The 16,791-nt window shown below is 45.0% G+C and overlaps 1 protein-coding gene across 3 annotated transcripts in view; it reads right to left on the reverse strand.

Moving 5' to 3' along the window:
• SLC23A2 (solute carrier family 23 member 2) overlaps nucleotides 1-16,791 on the reverse strand; it is a 134,904-nt gene that overhangs the window by 53,343 nt on the left and 64,770 nt on the right. For all 3 annotated transcript variants that reach the window (XM_032419974.1, XM_032419977.1, XM_032419976.1), the window contains one exon: nucleotides 5,695-5,793. In XM_032419974.1, the coding sequence (XP_032275865.1) occupies nucleotides 5,695-5,793 (99 nt within the window). The remainder of the gene's footprint in view (nucleotides 1-5,694; nucleotides 5,794-16,791) is intronic.

A 16,791-nucleotide genomic window follows, 5' to 3' on the forward strand; every position in this document is an offset into this window, starting at 1 on the left:
GCAGGGAAGAGCGCAGGGGGGAGGGAGAGCATGGAGTGGAGCCCGACTCGGGGCTTGATCACAGGACCCTGAGATCATGACCTGAACGGAAACCAAGAGTCAGATGTTCAGCTGACTGAGCCACCCAGGTGCCCCACGGATATCCTGCTCTTAAGAATGTGTCTAGGTGGGGCACCTGGGTGGCTCAGTCGTTAGGCATCTGCCTTCCGCTCAGGTCATGATCCCAGGGTCCTGGGATTGAGTCCCGCATCGGGCTCCCTGCTCAGCGGGAGGCCTGCTTCTCCCACTCCCACTCCCCCTGCCTGTGTTCCCTCTTTCGCTGTCTCTCTCTGTCAAATAAATAATAAAAGCTCTAAAAAAAGAAAAAAAAGTGTGTCTAGGGGCGCCTGGGTAGCTCAGTCAGTTGAGCGTCTGACTCTTGGTTTCGGTTCAGGTCACAATCTCATGGGTTGTGGGATTTGCCCTGCACTGGGCTTCAGGCTTAGCACCGAATCTGCTTGAGATTCTCTCTCCCTCTCCCTCTACCCCCTCCACTCACACATAATCTCTCTCTTAAATGAATCTTCAAAAAAAAGAATAAGCTTTTTTTTTTTTTTTTAAAGATTTTTTATTTATTTATCTGAGAGAGAGAATGGGAGACAGAGAACATGAGAGGGGGAGGATCAGAGGGAGAAGCAGACTCCCCGCTGAGCAGGGAGTCCGATGCGGGACTCGATCCCAGGACTCCAGGATCATGACCTGAGCCGGAGGCAGTTGCTTAACCAACTGAGCCACCCAGGCGCCCCAAAAGAATAAGCTTTTAAAAGTCAGAATAGAACAAGGAAAACATAATATAGGAATTGAAGAAATAAAAAAATTTCCAAGAACTAAAGGATATGTTTGCAAATTAGAAAGACCCACCAACTACTCAATTAATTAATTAAAAACTATTCAGGTATTTTGGAAGGCAGCCATGATACCACCAATGTTGCTCAGACTCGGGTATTCTGAAAACTCAATAAAACAATCAACAGTATTAAGAAAGACTTTAGGGCGCCTGGGTGGCTCAGCTGGTTAAGCGTCTGCCTTCAGCTCAGGTCATGATCCGGGGGTCCTGGGATGGAGTCCCGCATCAGGCTCCCTCCTCAGCAGGGAGCCTGCTTCTCTGCCCCCCATTCCGCTTGTGCTCTCTCTTGCAATCTCTGTCTCTCTCAAATTTTTTTTTTCAAAAAAAGACCTTAAAACAAATTTAAGAACAAAGGGAAATAAAACATGTTGACAGAATCTGGACAGAATTTTTTTTAAAAGGAATAAGAAGTGGAAGTGGTAAGAGCACAAGAGAAAACAGACATGAATAACAGAGTAAGGGGCACAGGCTGGAAGTGGAAAAAAAAAGAAATCAAACAATGTAAGAGAGGGGCGCCTGGGTGGCTCAGTCGTTAGGTGTCTGCCTTCGGCTCAGGTCATGATCTCAGGGCTCTGGGATCGAGCCCCACATCAGGCTCCCTGCTCAGCGGGAGGCCTGCTTCTCCCACTCCCACTCCCCCTGTTTGTGTTCCCTCTCTCACTGTGTCTCTCTCTGTTACATAAATAAATAAAATCTTAAAAATAAAAAAGATTAGAGAGAAATGATAGCTGAAGAAGGCAGGCAAAGGAGATCCAAAATATGTCTCATTAGAGCCCTCAAATAAGAAAACAGAAAGAATAGACTGAAACAACAACAAAAAAATAGAATTCAAGACAGCTTTCCTAAAGTAAAAGGATTTTTTAATGCTAAATACTCCAGGTGCCAGAAAACACTGACCCAGAATGGTCAACATCAAAACATATTTAAGTAAAGTTACTGAATATCAAAAATAAAGAATCCAAAAAACAGGCAAAAAGATCAAGATGCTGATAAAAAGAAGAAAACAAGACTGGCCTGATTTCTTCACAGCCACAATCAATACCAAAGAATCAAAGAGTAGCAACAATAAGGTAGGACCCAATTATTCTCTTATCTTTGTACTACACAATTTTCCAAACATATACAAAGGTGGAAATACGGAATGCCCACCTCATACCTCTCTCCAGCTTCAAAAATTACCATGCTGTATTCTTGTCTAATCTATTCCAAGGGAACTTCCTTTTTCAAGAACTGCCGGTACCTTAATTTTAAAGAGAATCCACAAGGATTCAAAGTTTAAAAAGGTCTTTAATTTTAAAAATAAATCTCAACATCATGAAAATAAGTTTATCTTCTATTTAACAAACTTGGTGACAGTTGCAACTGCACAGCTGTTGAAACAATGGGCAGCAAAATACCCCAGTGCCAAGCCAGGTGGGAGGGATATGCAAGTGGGTACACATTATAACTAGTTCACTTGTGACTATTTTCACATTTTGGCAATCTCTGCTTCCTAAAAACCTTGTACTATTTTACATTCCCCTGTCCTCCATGCAAGGGCCCTGGGAAGTTACATGTTGTAATAACCCCATTTTACAGATGAGGAGGTAGAGACTCTGAAGGGCTGAGTGAGTCGCCCAGGAGTTGGACAGGCTGTCCACAAAGGCTGCATTTGCCACCATGTTACACGGCCTCCCAGAAGGACAGGGTCGCTCTTTAGAAATTACCAGAAACAACTGACTTTCTGAAACTGTGATTAATAGTGATTTGCCCAATACCACTGCAACCACTTCACATGCTCCTGTAAACACATTTTGCGGGGAATCTGTAAAGCAACAAAATGCTGATATTTGAATGGGAACATCTAAACCATTTACTTGTAGTTACTTCATTCTTGTTCTAAATACCCTCACTATAAACAAAGTTCAATTCCTTCAACATCCCTCATAGAAGAATCCCAGTAGTAACAAGGTCAAGTTCAGAACATACTGGGCATGGGTCCCAATGCTATCTTACAGATTCATGGTTCGTGATTCAAGGCATTATCCTTCAGGTCCTTTCAGGAATAAATCCCTTTGAGCACATTCCAAGATGGGTATCTTGTAGCTAACACCGTATTAACCAGCATTTACCATAAAGAGCTCAAAAGTATTAAGAGACACCAGAAGTCAAGTCTTGTATAAAATAAGTGAATATATGACAACTAATAGCTCACTATAATTAGGAAAACAAACATGAATATGGAGATCACATGGGGTGATCTCTCTGGCCCCCACTCCTCCTGTCTCTCCTGCAAGGTCCCAGTGTTAGTTAATTCACGATGAAGTGTTCAGAGACAGCCTTTCCATGCCCTCGAAGAGGCAAGATCCCAAAGGGCAGCATCCTCTGAAGTTTTCTTTGCACAAATTCAAGACAGCAGGGGACCTAAATTTCATCTTCTTTTTCTCTAAAACAGGAATAGTGGTAGCACCTCTCTAACTGGGTTGTGGTGAGAGCTAAATGTGACCTGTTGCTTGAATCATAGAGCCCAAGGTCTGGACCATTAGCACCGTTCAACACATGGTAGCTGTTCTCCTAAAACCTGTCATTTCATAAAATAAGAAAAGCAGCCAGTGAAACAGGAAGATATCCTATCTCACTAGTATTCAAGGAAATACTAATGTATCAAAGTTTAGACAGTGAAAAAGATTTTCAAACAGGCAAATAAATGTCTAGCATAAATGTGCTAAACATTTTTTTCTGCCCACAGTTCACTAGCACCAGTAGAAGGTACTGTTAGAGATGTTAAAAAGCCCTGAATATTAATGCTTTTTGCTATTCATTTCAAAAGATGACCATCATTTCCTGGATAATGGAGGAGGAAGTCCAAAATCATGACAGCCTATACCCTGGAAACTCAGACTAAGGGCCCAGTACACGAAAATTGGATACAGCCTAACGAGTCTGTGAATTTAGAAGCACTCTGCTACAAGATCTATCACTTGGATGCTGAGACCCAAGCAGGCCAGGTGGTGGCTCCCTGCCCAGATCCTGCTCTGTGGGCTGTGTCTCCGCGGCGACGTAGGCATCAGTCAACATGTCAACAGTGCCTACTTGAATTCCTGCACTCTGAGGAGCACCTTAGAATCCAAGACCACAGGAATTTTAACATCTCAGCATGAATTTAATTAGCCTCCATAAGATTTATAATAGCTTGACGAAATTTATAATAGCTTGACCAAAAAGCAATATTGGTCAAGATAGCCAAAAATGTAAAAAAGAAACTACGCAGACACAAAAATTTGATTATTCCAGAATTTCAATATAATCTCCTTGTTCTTTATCATTTTAGTGATTACACTGTAAACTTATGGTGTTAATACCCAACCTGGGTACTATATTTGTATGTGTCAACTTTCTAGTGGTCTGTTTCTAGAATATTAAGTGAACACTATCTAGAATATTAAGTGTACACTATCTAAAGTACAATCCAGGGGCACGTGGCTGGCTCAGTCAGTAGAGCATGCACCTCTTGATCTCAGGGTTGTGAGTTCAAGCCCCACAGTAGGTGTAGAGCTTACCTTAAAAAAGTACAATATAGTTCTAGAATATAATGCTTCATTATAGAAACTGATTAAATTAGTAAATTTTCACAGTGAAAATAAAAAATGTGCTTTAAAAGTCTACCAAATTAGGGTGGCCTGGGTGGTTCAGTCTTTTACGCATCTGACTCTTGATTTCAGCTCAGGTTATGATCTCGGGGTCGTGGGATCGAGCCCTGAGTCAAGGCTCACTGGGCGTGGAGCCTGCTTAAGATCCTCCCTCTCCCTCTCCCTCCACCCCGCCCTCCTCTCTCTCTCTAAAAATATAAAAAATAAAAAAATAAGAGTCTACAAAGTAAAACTCAAATGAAATTGAGACGTCTTAGAGCTGCCATGCAATCTGAAAATATCCTATAGTCAAACTTTTCATGTATTAAGCATAGTGACCGACCCAAAGTAAAAAAAGAAATCAAGACATCTGGATCCTCTTTGGGCAGGCCTCTCCTGGCCTCCATGAATAAGGTCACACAGACTGACCTCAAGGAGACGGGATGAGGCAAAAAAAAAAAAAAAGATCCTCCCGCCTCAGCATGTGATTTCCATCACTCTGTTCATTGTCATAGTCTACACTGGCTTCTCTTATTCTCTTTTACCGCAACGGAGTCTGTACCAGGCACGATACTAACTTTTTTTTAAAGATTTTATTTATTTATTTGAGAGAGAGTGAGAGAGAGAGAGCACGAGAGTGGGGTGAGGGGCAGAGGGAGAAGGAGACTCCCTGCTGAGCAGAGAGCCCGATGTGGGACTTGATCCCTGGACTCCAGGATCATGACCTGAGCTGAAGGCAGACGTTTAACCGTTTAACCAACTGAGCCACCCAGGCGCCCCAGGCATGAAACTAATAACCACCTATGTTACTATTTCATTTAATCCTAACAAACTGAACAGACAGATGCTGACATTTTTATTCCTATTTTGGCGATGAGGCACCTGATACCCAGAGAGCTTACGTAACCCTCTTGGGATCTGGGTCACGTTAGCATGCAGACCTGAGTCCAGACTCACACTCTGAACCACCTCCCTCAGCATCCTGGATGAGGCCTTTAAAAATAAGGACTGATATGGGTCTCACCTTAACTGCCATCAAGACAATTAACAATTAAGCCACTTCCACTCCTCCTCATCCCTTCTATTTCCATTATGAAGAGAACACACCCACTCGGAAAGGTAGAGACGAGCCCCCAGGAAGGACAGCCACGCCCTGTACCGGGCCTAGGACACAGGGAGGAGGCTGGGGCATGGGGGTACCTTTTCTGCGATGCCATTCTCCGTCGTGTAGATTGCCATGAGCTCCGTGTCTTCATTGTCCTGTTCACCGCTGGACGTGGCACCTCCATTTATCACCACCTGCAGAGAAACACTTCACTTATAGGCTGTGTCACCGCACACCGCTGTCATTCTCCTCAGACGCCTTTTGTAATGCTCATAACAGACACCAGCTGTGTGTTTTTTGCCTACCAAATCAGCCAAGTTTCGAGTTTTCTTTTTTTTTTTTTAGTTTCGAGTTTTCTTAAAGGAAACTCCGGACAAGTGTGCGCTGCATCAGCGACCGTGTGTTTCTGACGGGGGGAGAGAAACGCCCCGCGGGTCCCACAGGCGGAGGCCGGAAGGAGCACCCACAGAAAGCCCGGGGAGCGGGGCCCGCAACGCCCTCCGAGGCCAAGAGAGGCGTAGCTGCTTCTCTGGGCGGCGGGAAGCATCCTGCGCTGCCTTGGTCAAGATCCCTTCCCAAGTCACCGCGTGAGGACGATTCTGAGTGGCGTCCCCCGGAGATGCAACTCGCGCACTGCTGATCCCCTAACGTGTGACGTGCTGACGTTTCCCACCGTGGTTACTATGCAAACCAGCCTGCCGGCGCAGGCGCAGACAGGCGGTCACGTGTGCCCCTGGACAGGTGGGGGGGGCTCTTCCTGCTGACAAAATCTTGCTTCTGGGCCCTCAAAGTAAGGACCAGAATTCATCACCACCCCTCATGCCGGCCCTGGTGAGGCACATGGAGTGATCTTAGGTCCTGGAAGCCTGTAGCAAGAATCTTAAAATATTTTTACTCTTGTAGCCAAATGGCTCCATTTCTAGGAATCCATCTTGAAAAATTAATCCTGAAAAATAACTATGCATGAATAGCAGCACAACTATATTTTTAAAATACAGAGAAAAAATGACAAAGTACATAAAAAGTTTAGCATCTGGTATTGTAAAGTATACTAAAGAGAAGTAAAAGATGAGTGACAGAGTAAGAGATGGTCGAGCGCAACGTCTATAGCCCACAAAGGTCGGTGTAGTTGGTAAAGAATACCTGCAAATCAATAAAACAATCCACAGGAAATGGGCAAATGACAGGAGGCTACAACTCAAAGGAAAAAATTTAAATATCTAAAACACATGATTAGCTGTCCAACCTCATTTAAAATTACAGAAATAAAAATTTTCATTTTTTAACATAAATTAGGGGGATATTTCAAAAGATGAATCTAGTGTTGACCAGGGTGTGGGGAAAAAGCTACTTTGAGTTATCAGAGAGATTACATTCTTGGTGGACTGGCCTTTGTAGAAGGTAATTTAGCACCAGAACAAAACAGGCATTTTTTGGATCCAGCAATTGCACTCACAGAAACTTATCCTCCAGAAATATCCATGCAAATGGTATGTGCATTCAAGACTGATGACTGATATTTAAAATGCCGAATCTCTGGAAACAACCTATATGTTCATCCAAAAAAAAAAAAGACATTACAACCAATGGGGAAAAATAAAGATGAACATTGTGAGATATATCCATTTCAAATATAATGCTATTGAAAAGAATTAAAAAAGAAAAAATAAAACTAACGTACTGACAAGGAAAGAACTCCAAAAAATACTGTTTCTTAAAAAAGTCACAAACAGTAAGCCTAGAATTATCCTAATTAGGCTTAAAAAAAAATCTTAATAACCTCTCTGTCTCAAACACTTGGGAAAGGATGCAGAAAGGCCCCAAACCAAAAACAGGAAGGCTACCCTACGGACAAGGAGTAATGATGGGCACACCTTTCATTTTTTACTCCCAATCCTTCTTTAACATTGAGGTCTTTTATAATCGGTATGTATTTGTGTGTTATTTGTATGCTGCTTTTTTAAAATGAACAATAAAAAAGATGTCCACCAAAATATTAATCGTGGTTGTCTTTAATCAGTGGGGCCATTTTCACCTTTTTCCCTTTATATATTTTGGAATTTCCTATAATGAGGACAACTACTTTTTATAATGGGGAAGAAATTATGAAGACTAAAGATCTAATAAGCAGCATAGCTTAGATTGAGGAGGTCCAAAGACATTTCAATCCCTTCTTTTTTAAACAGTTGAAGAAATCAGGCAGTGAAAAATTAAACTTCTTATACAGATTAATAACCCAAGTATGAGGCTACTTTAAAGAATGCCAGAGATCTGCACTAAACTAGTACATAATTTTTACAGGGCAGCGTTTTCTTATGGCACTTCAAATATTTATTTCTAGAACTACCTCTTAAGTCGCGAGATGGGTTTTTACACAAGCTACCTAGGTTTGGGACATTTGTTTGCCCATAAAACCAGCTGCCAGCAAGATATACCTTCCCAGCCAAGTTCAAGTCCACAACAGGAAACTCTAACTATCAGAGCCACGCTCCAAGTCCTATCATAGCAGTGCTCAGCCCACGGAGATGCCAAGACGTACACACACTCAGGATGAACTCTCTTACAACAACAACGCTCAGTTACTAAGTCATCAAAGAAACCCAGATCTGATTCAAAGTCCTATCCTGGCTAAAAACCCCCTTCATCTGCACTCATGGCCAGATGAACAACTTCCCTGTGGGGACGGGGCTTCCTTCAGGGGGATGAAAAGGTTTTGGAATTAGGCAGCGGTGATGGGGTGCACAATACTGTGAACGTGTGAAATGTCTCTGAATCGTTCACTTTAAAATGGTTAATTTTGTTAACCATTTGTGTGAATTTCACCTCAATGATTTTTTTGAATTCATATACCCGCACCAAACAGGAGATTTGGGCAGGATTTATCAATCTCCATACCTTTTCGGACTTATTCCACACACACACTCACAATAAGTACCATAAGATGCAAATGCTTCCCAGCCTAGGCAAAGGCTCAATATTCATTCGATGAACTGTCTGAGCACCTGCTGTGCCCAGGCCATGGAGATGCAGTCCTGCCCCCCCACCCCCACCCCCGCCCCCGCCCAAGGAGCGCCACCTGGAGCAGGTGCCGGGCTCAGGAATTCTGACTGGACACAAGGCCCCCAGCAGGGAGCCATGAAGCAGTGGCAAGCACAGGCGGGCCACGACCGGACGTGCCCTGTGGATGGCCGCTCTGCCGGCAATGGGACTGGAAGGGCGAGGTGCGGTAAAGGGCACGGCGACAGGAACAGAGGCAGGCAGACCAGTATGTGGCTGCTGCCGGGCACTAGAGACAGTGGCCTTGGCCAAGGTATGAACAGTGCAGTGCTCTGGGAAGGGTAGTGTGGTTCAGGAGAGAGCAAGGATGTGGCCCTAATGCCCCTGGAAACTGCCCGGATGGGAGCAGAGCCTCGCAGCTGCTTGGGGTGGCCACCCGGCAGACACCACCACGGTCCGACGGGCAACACACTAGCCCTGCCCTGAATGCCGGGGCAGGGGGAAAGCGTCCAGGCCACTGTCCAGTTCAATCGCCTGGGCCCTGGGCGGATGTGGGTCCCAGCCCCAAAGAGACTGGTGCAGGGATGGGCAGAGAAACAAATTGGTACAAGAGCAGTGTTTGTAAGCCGATCCAAAAGGTGTTTGATTCCTAGAAACCACATAGGATGCTTACTTCCCCAGGCCAGCATTGGATGTTTATTTAACTATAAAGATGACTGACCTAAATCACCTAACCATGATTTCTAACATATTTCCACAGGTCAAGCCATCCCCGGGGACCTCGGAGCCCACCTTCCATCCCCATCAGCCTCCTGTTCCAGAGCTGCACTGCTGCCCTCCACCTGGGCCACTCTCATCCCCAAGGGGAGAACATGTCCTGTCCCACCACGTCCTGGAAGGCAGGAGGTTCTGGAGCAAGCAGCAGGTGAACCAAGTTTCTACTGAAGGGAGAGGGGGATCTGGCACCGGAAAGAGGCAAAGGCGACAGGAGGTGGGGACGCCCACCAGGGCGCCCGTCTGACCCGTGGCCTCCCCTGTGAGTGTGTGCAGGAAATCACCAAACATGACTGGAAAAATAAAACACTGGTTTGTTTTACTAATGTTTCCTTTGGTTTATTAAATTAGCTATTCTGATGATTTAGGATTTTTTTCAAATGTGAAATTTAAAAAAATCAAATGTTAAAATCCGTTCTTCAGGAAAGGCACAGACTTTTTTTTTTTTTTAAGAGAAAGATTTAAAAAAAAACGTTCCTGATACTATCAAAGCTTCACATTTTTGAATCTCTAAATATTATTTCAACTGGGAAATAAAACACGAGTTGGAAAGCTTCTTAAACTTAATAAAACAGGTTTTCTTTTGTGTTATTAATAGCATGGCCGCTAACAACTGGATCTTGGCATCTTTCATCTTAGGAAACTGATCTAGTTTTTATTTAAAAAAAAAAAAAAACAAAAAACAAAACCAGCAGATTACTTTTGGGAACAAGATGTCCTTTCTCCCCCCCCCAAAACTATTTGAAACCAGATTTGATGGCTTTAAATTTTTCCGCTAAACCAATATTGTGTAATCACTCCATCAGCTGTGAATCAAGCAGGTTTTCTCTGCCTACATTTGTCCAGCTGATGGCTTGTTCCCAATATGGCTAATATGGTCTCTGTAAACATGTCTTTCTTACTCAAGTGTTTTATTTCTAGTAAACAAAGGGAATAATGCTACCGTACTTGTTTCTAAATAGTAATCCTGAGATGGCCAAATGTACGGGAAGCAGGAGAGACAGGCCGACAGCAGAGGAGTGCCATGCCGAGGGCCAGTGTCACGGCAATGCCCATTTAAACTGACAGCGAACGAGCCTGTGTTACTCACACAGAAGCTGCAGTGAACGGCAGCTGTGGACACCTGCAAGCGGAAGGGTACAGGGACCTGGGAAACCTTGTGCCTCTGACCAGAGGTTCAGAACCCAATCTATCGCCTATTTGGGGTATGGTATAAAGCACCCACCACTATCATGTGTCCAGTAGCTAAGTGAGCCGTTTTCTACTTACTCACTTTCAAAGTAAAAATGAAGTGCCCCAAATTAACTGTTTTCTATTCTTTTAGTAAGAAGGTAGCACTATTCTTACCCTCCTACACACACACACACACACACACACACACACACACACACACGTGTGATTATTTCCTCTAGTATCCATATCTACAATTAAAAAATGTGTTTAAAGAAGGTATTGGGGAGCCTGTGTGACTCAATCAGTTAGGCTTCTGACTCTTGATTTTGGCTGGGGTCATGATCTCAAAGTCATGGGATCAAGCTCCACATCGGGCTCCATGCTGGGCATGGAACCTGCGTGGGATTACCTCTCTCGCCCCCTCTGCCTCTGCCCCCCCCCCCCCTGGCTCACGGCCCTTGCACTCTCTCTCTAAAAATAAAAAAAAAAAAAAAAAAAAAAGAATAAAGGTATCAAGATTAATGTTTCTCAGCCTTTAACCCAAACCCCTTTTAAAAGAACATAAAAATCTCCCAACTACTTTCAATATTATTTGAAATTTCAAAAGTAACTACCATGAAAAATAAACCAAAGTATTATACAACATACCCTAAACCTCCAGAGCTTGTCGGTCTTAGGTTATGATACTACAAAAGATATAGTTGATAGAACACTAGCAACCCTGAAGTTGTCTGAGGCAGCAAGTCCCTAACCCTGTTTTCACTGCTTCCTCAAATATGGCAGCCCCCATGACACTCTTCAACGACCAATGCTGCAGCCTCCTTCACTTGCACTGCCCAGCCAGGCTTCTTAGGGCAGCCTCTTCACTTCCTCAGCCGTCTCCTGAGGCCACCTGGGATACAGCAGCCAAAGTACCCTGGGAGTTCCAGGTACACATGCCCCTCATCCCCCAGCATGACTTGCCCTTCGAGAGGAGCCAGAGGTACCTCACCTCTCCCCAGTTCCAGCCCCTATCCTGAAGCACTGGGTGGGCCGATGTGTCTGTCGGTGGCCCACAAAGAAAACCTCCTGTGCTCCTCCTCCCACACATCCCATGACGATGGTAATGGGGACGGCTGATGTTTTCGGGGCACAGATTCACACCAATACTGGCATTTGTCTCCTTTCAGATCCCCTGCCTGCCCATCTGCTGATCTCTGGTTTAAGGAACACAGTGGAGATGCAGGAGCTAAGTGGAGCATTTATTCACTGCCTACCGTGTACATGATCTGATGTCGATACGCGTGATCTTGTTTACTTCTCGAACATCTCAGATACAGACAAGGGGGCTGTGGCTACCAGTACCGACAGGTACAGCCCAGGCTGGAGTGCTGCCGGTTCTCCCTCCATACCCTCAAACTGCTACCTGACCAGTGATGTTCTCTACAACAGTAACTTCTAATACGTCTGTGGCATTTCTGATCGTTGGTACAGCTCAACATAAGTAAAGGGGTTGGGGTGGGGAAGGCAGATATTCACAAAGAATATGAACGGCCAAGGAACACAGGAAAAAAAGTATTCCACCTCATTAAAATTCAAAACTAGTATGCTTTGCAATAAGGTTAACATACATTAGGCTAACATCTACTCTGGCAAACACTGAGAAACAACCCAAGATCCTGATGAAAGTGCAAAAGTCAGATCCACAATTTGCTATTGTGTCACAATTACAAATTATGTTTTCAATGGCATCAATATGCCAGGATAGAATATGAAGCTAAAGGGCTTTTTAAAGCAGTGTGTGTTGTGTGTATGTATCAGAATTTTATAAAAGAACTCCCAAATATTTGTTTCAAATCTCCAGAAAGAAATATACCAAAATAGCATACTGTTTTTCTGCTGATGGGATTCTAAATGATTTGTTTTTCCCCTCATTACATCATTCCATAGTTTCTAAATTTCCCACAGTGAACATATTTCTCTTGTAAAGAACTTATACAAATAGTGAAACAATGACAGAAAAGGAACCTAAATGAACTATAAGAAACATCAAGGAAAAGAACACATTGGTTTTCTTGCTACTCTCGTTTTATCCCAACACCACATTTGTACCATGAAGCCTGGGGAGAAACACGGGTGCTTTAGAAGACGTAAAATTAAAGGAGCTGGGGGAACAAACACCGGGTAATGAGTACCACGCAACTGCCCATAGCCGATCTTCCTCCTCAAGTCCCGTATCAAATCCTAACAGGAAATGAGCTTTTTCTCCATCAAAATTATGGACTTAGATTATGGTAAAGAAATCCATCTGAAATCCCTTACCTCTAACTGTTAAAATTAGGGATCCTGCCTACCTAGCTTACATAAACACAGGTTAGGAGTGAAAAGAGAATTTAGAGGGAGGGTATTTCAGGAGGTGTAAATGCCTACAAGAAAAAGAAATCTTAATTAGTCTAGGAATGCAAAAGACACACGGAAGAATGACAGACAGGGAAAGGAACGTGGCTGGGAGGCAGGGAGACCAAAGACCCAGGCTGACACAGGATCCAAAGAACGCAGCGGCCCCAGGGATGGCGCTGATGCGGGGGGTGGGGGGGAGAGGGCTTGATCGGGTGGGTAAGGGAAGCCTGGGCAACTGCTCTGGTTGCACCCATCACATCTGGTAAGGCTTGGAGCACAAAGCAGGCTCAAATAAGAGCAGAACGGACAAAATGTGCTTTAAGGCGCAGATTCTGTGGATTTGGTCACACACAAAAGAGACAATCAGCTAAAATGCCCATCAACTTTGTAAACCTCCTCTAGGAAGTAACTGCACCAACTCTGTTATTTTGTCATCATTTATACCAAATTGTCTGTGTTCCAATTACTAGGTGGTAATTTTTTTATTACGAACATCTCTCACATAAAGCTACCAAAGCTCAGGGGTGCCTGGGTGGCCCTGTTGGTTGAACGTCCAACTCTTGATTTCAGCTCTGCTTGTGGGGTCGTGAGATGGAGCCCAGCGTTGGGCGTGGAGGCTGCTTAAGATTCTCTCTCTCCCTCTGAGCACCCCCCCACAATTCATGAGCACACTCACTCATGAAAGGAGTGAAAGGAAAGAAAGGAAAAAAGAAAAACTACTAAAGCTCTATTTGAATTAAAAGCTGAAATACTAGGGGCGCCTGGGTGGCTCAGTTGGTTAAGCATCTGACTTCCACTCGGGTAGTGATCTCAGGGTCCTGGGATGGAGCCCTACCTGGAACCCTGCATCCATGGGGAGTCTGCTGCTCCCTCTCCCTCGGCCCCTCCCCCCATTCCTGCTTGTGCTCTCTCTCAAAAATAAATAAAATCTTAAAAAAAAAAAAAAGCTGAAATACTATCTGAAACCTCAAAACCAGAGCATAAAAATTAATTTTTAATTGGGCACCTGACTGGCTCAGTTAATGGAGTATACAACTCTTATTCCCAGGGTTGTAAGTTCAAGGCCCACATGGGTGTAGGGATTACTTAAAAATAAAAATCTTTAAAATTAATTTTTTAATTTAAAGGGTCCTTGGCTCGATCCCAGGACCCTGCATGACCTGAGCCAAAGGCAGATGCTTAACCGACTGAGCCACCCAGGTGCCCCTTTAAAATTAATTTTTAAGAACACAAACTCTAGAAAGAAAGAAGGGAAAGAATCTCTCACACCATGCATCAAAATCATTTGCATCCCATCTTTTTCAGTGTTTTTACTTCAAAGCATGCATCAGGATATCCCCTTTCCTAAAAAATATTTTCCAGCTGATAGACTTTAAACAGAAAAGGCTGCTTATCCTGGCTGTTTAATTTTGACCTGTCAAGAGCATCCCCTCCCTTATCATGGCCACGATGCAGTAGATTCAAGCTCTTCTCTTACAGAAAGAGAGGAATTAAACCAACTCTGGCTGGACAGGGCATCTCTTTCTGACTGTTATATCATGACCTCCTTTCTCTTCTGTACAGACTTTCTCACAATCCATCACCTTCTTCTACTCAAGGTTTAAACCTTCCTTCCTTTACCAATAACTTGAAAGACAAGAATAATGTCTTTACCGATGCTGACAGAATCCCCCAAATCAATGGCAAACAAGGAAAGCCCTCCATTTCTCTGGTTTGCTGGATTACAGAAGTGGTCAGACCTGGCATAAATCTACAGCAAGAGAAAAAATTCATTTGTAGTAACTATAGAAAGTGGGAGGGAACTGACCCAACAATATTTTCTGATCCATTTCATAACCTTCCAATTCAAAAATATTCTCTTTTAAATGCTTTACTATATTTTCCACATTTCATAATGTGAACAGGTTATGATTTTTACAACCAGAGCAGGGGTCTTCGTGTGTAAGTCTAATCATATGGAAGACTTTTCAAGAAGTTTCTCTGAAAGAGCTAAAATGTTTTCAGCTATTTGATAGGCTTAAGCTTGGTTGTAATCAAGGTCACCATATAATTTACTATCCAAACCAGGGCCCTTGTAGGAGTACAGGGAAACTGGATGGAAGCGTGTGCGGGAAAACAACAGACCCAAACCAGGACTGCCCCAGCAAACCCGACTGTCAAGAGAACCTGGGCGTGACTTAGGAAACGGTTTTCTGTGCTACAAGACGCCGAGGCAACAGTGTTCAGAGCGGACTTCAGCTGGTCACTCCGCAGTTAATGCAGCAGGACCTGCGCGCTGGCTTACAGAAGGTAAGAGGAGGGAAAAGATTTTCCAGATGCCAAGGGATCAGAATCTCCCTGATTGGAAATGGACACAAAGCATCACAAAAGAACAGACTTTTCAACTCCTTAACTCCATGTTTTATCAATTCCTCACTTCCCCACACCAACTTAAAAGAAACAAACAAAGCCCCTGGCGATCTGTGTGCTTACTTCGTAGACCCCCATTCCCCCCACATACCCCCAGGTGCCCAACCCCAGCGCCTCCAACCCAGCACCCAATCTGGTCACTGGTCACATCTACCTCTTTGCTCCTCTCAGAGCTCCCTGTGCCTCACCTACCTGACTTTCCTCCTAGATGCCCCAAGGACCCCAATCCCCAGTTTCTCCACCCCAGCAGGCCTGCCAAACCCTGACCCGAATACCTTCTCATGGCCTCACTACCCCACTAGGGCCCGTGGTGCATCCCTGCAACCACTCTCCCACAAACCATCAACCCACCTCCGCCCGGCAAAGGCCCAGCCCTGGCTAAATCCAACAGCCCATCCTTACTCTCCACCTACAAGGCTCTACAAGGCTTCGTCACTGGCTGTCCACACACAGCTTGGTTGGTTCCCCTCCTGCCTCAGCAACCACTCCTTATCTGTCCCCTTTGCTGGCCCTCCTCCACCTCCACACCCTGTTGGGCCCTCGGACCCCCTTTCACTCCTACCGACATCATCCCCCAGGTGATAACATCCAATTCCCCGGCTCTAAATACCCTCTCCCGCTGCTCACACCCAGTGAGTAGCTCCAACCCACGCTGCTTCCCTAGGCACCACAATCTCAAGCCCTGCTTTCTACCCAGTGTCCCAGGGGCCAACTGCACACTCCTTCACTGCCCCCACCCCCCCACCACGGGCCTGCTCCCCCGTCTGCCTCCCTCTACCTCAGTACTTGGTCAATTCTTCAGAGACTCAGGTGAAATCCCTGAAGCTGTCCTTGCCTGTCCTCTCTTACTTCCATCCTCCTCCAGTCTGGGGGTGCCTGGGTCAGCTCTGCTCCAGGGCCCGACCACTTCTCACCACCTCCACACAACCAGCACCCTGGCTGGGGCCACCGTCAGCTCAGCCGCCCTGTGGCAGGCAACTCCTGACTAGTCTGCTCCCTGGCTCGGCGGCAGCCAGAGATCCTTTTAAAACTAGGCAGAGTATGTCACTCTGCTCAAAGCCCTCCAACAGCTTTTCCTCAAAGTCAGGAAAAGCCAAAATCCTTACCAGGGCCACGTGGTCTACATCATCTCTGTTGACCCCATCTTGCCCTCTGTCCACCAGTGTCCCTGAGTCGTCCCAGGCACCTCCTGCCTCAGTGCCTTGCTTTGCACCTGCTGCCCACACACGGCCACAGCGGGCTTCCCTCAACTCCCGCCGGCCTTCAAGCAAATGCCATCTCCTCAGAGCAGCCTTTCCCGGCCGGCTGAACGTGCAGCAGCTTGTGTCCCACTTCCCTATTTTATTTCTTCATTCGTATTTATCTAACATCTACACATCTCACTTATCTCTAGCACGCCCTGCCTGTCTTGTCACCAGCGTGGAAGCTCTGTGAGGTCAGAGATTTTTGTCTGTTTAAGT

The sequence above is a fragment of the Phoca vitulina genome, unplaced genomic scaffold (genome assembly GCF_004348235.1).
Source record: "Phoca vitulina isolate PV1807 unplaced genomic scaffold, GSC_HSeal_1.0 scaffold22, whole genome shotgun sequence".
NCBI classification, from domain to species: domain Eukaryota; kingdom Metazoa; phylum Chordata; class Mammalia; order Carnivora; family Phocidae; genus Phoca; species Phoca vitulina.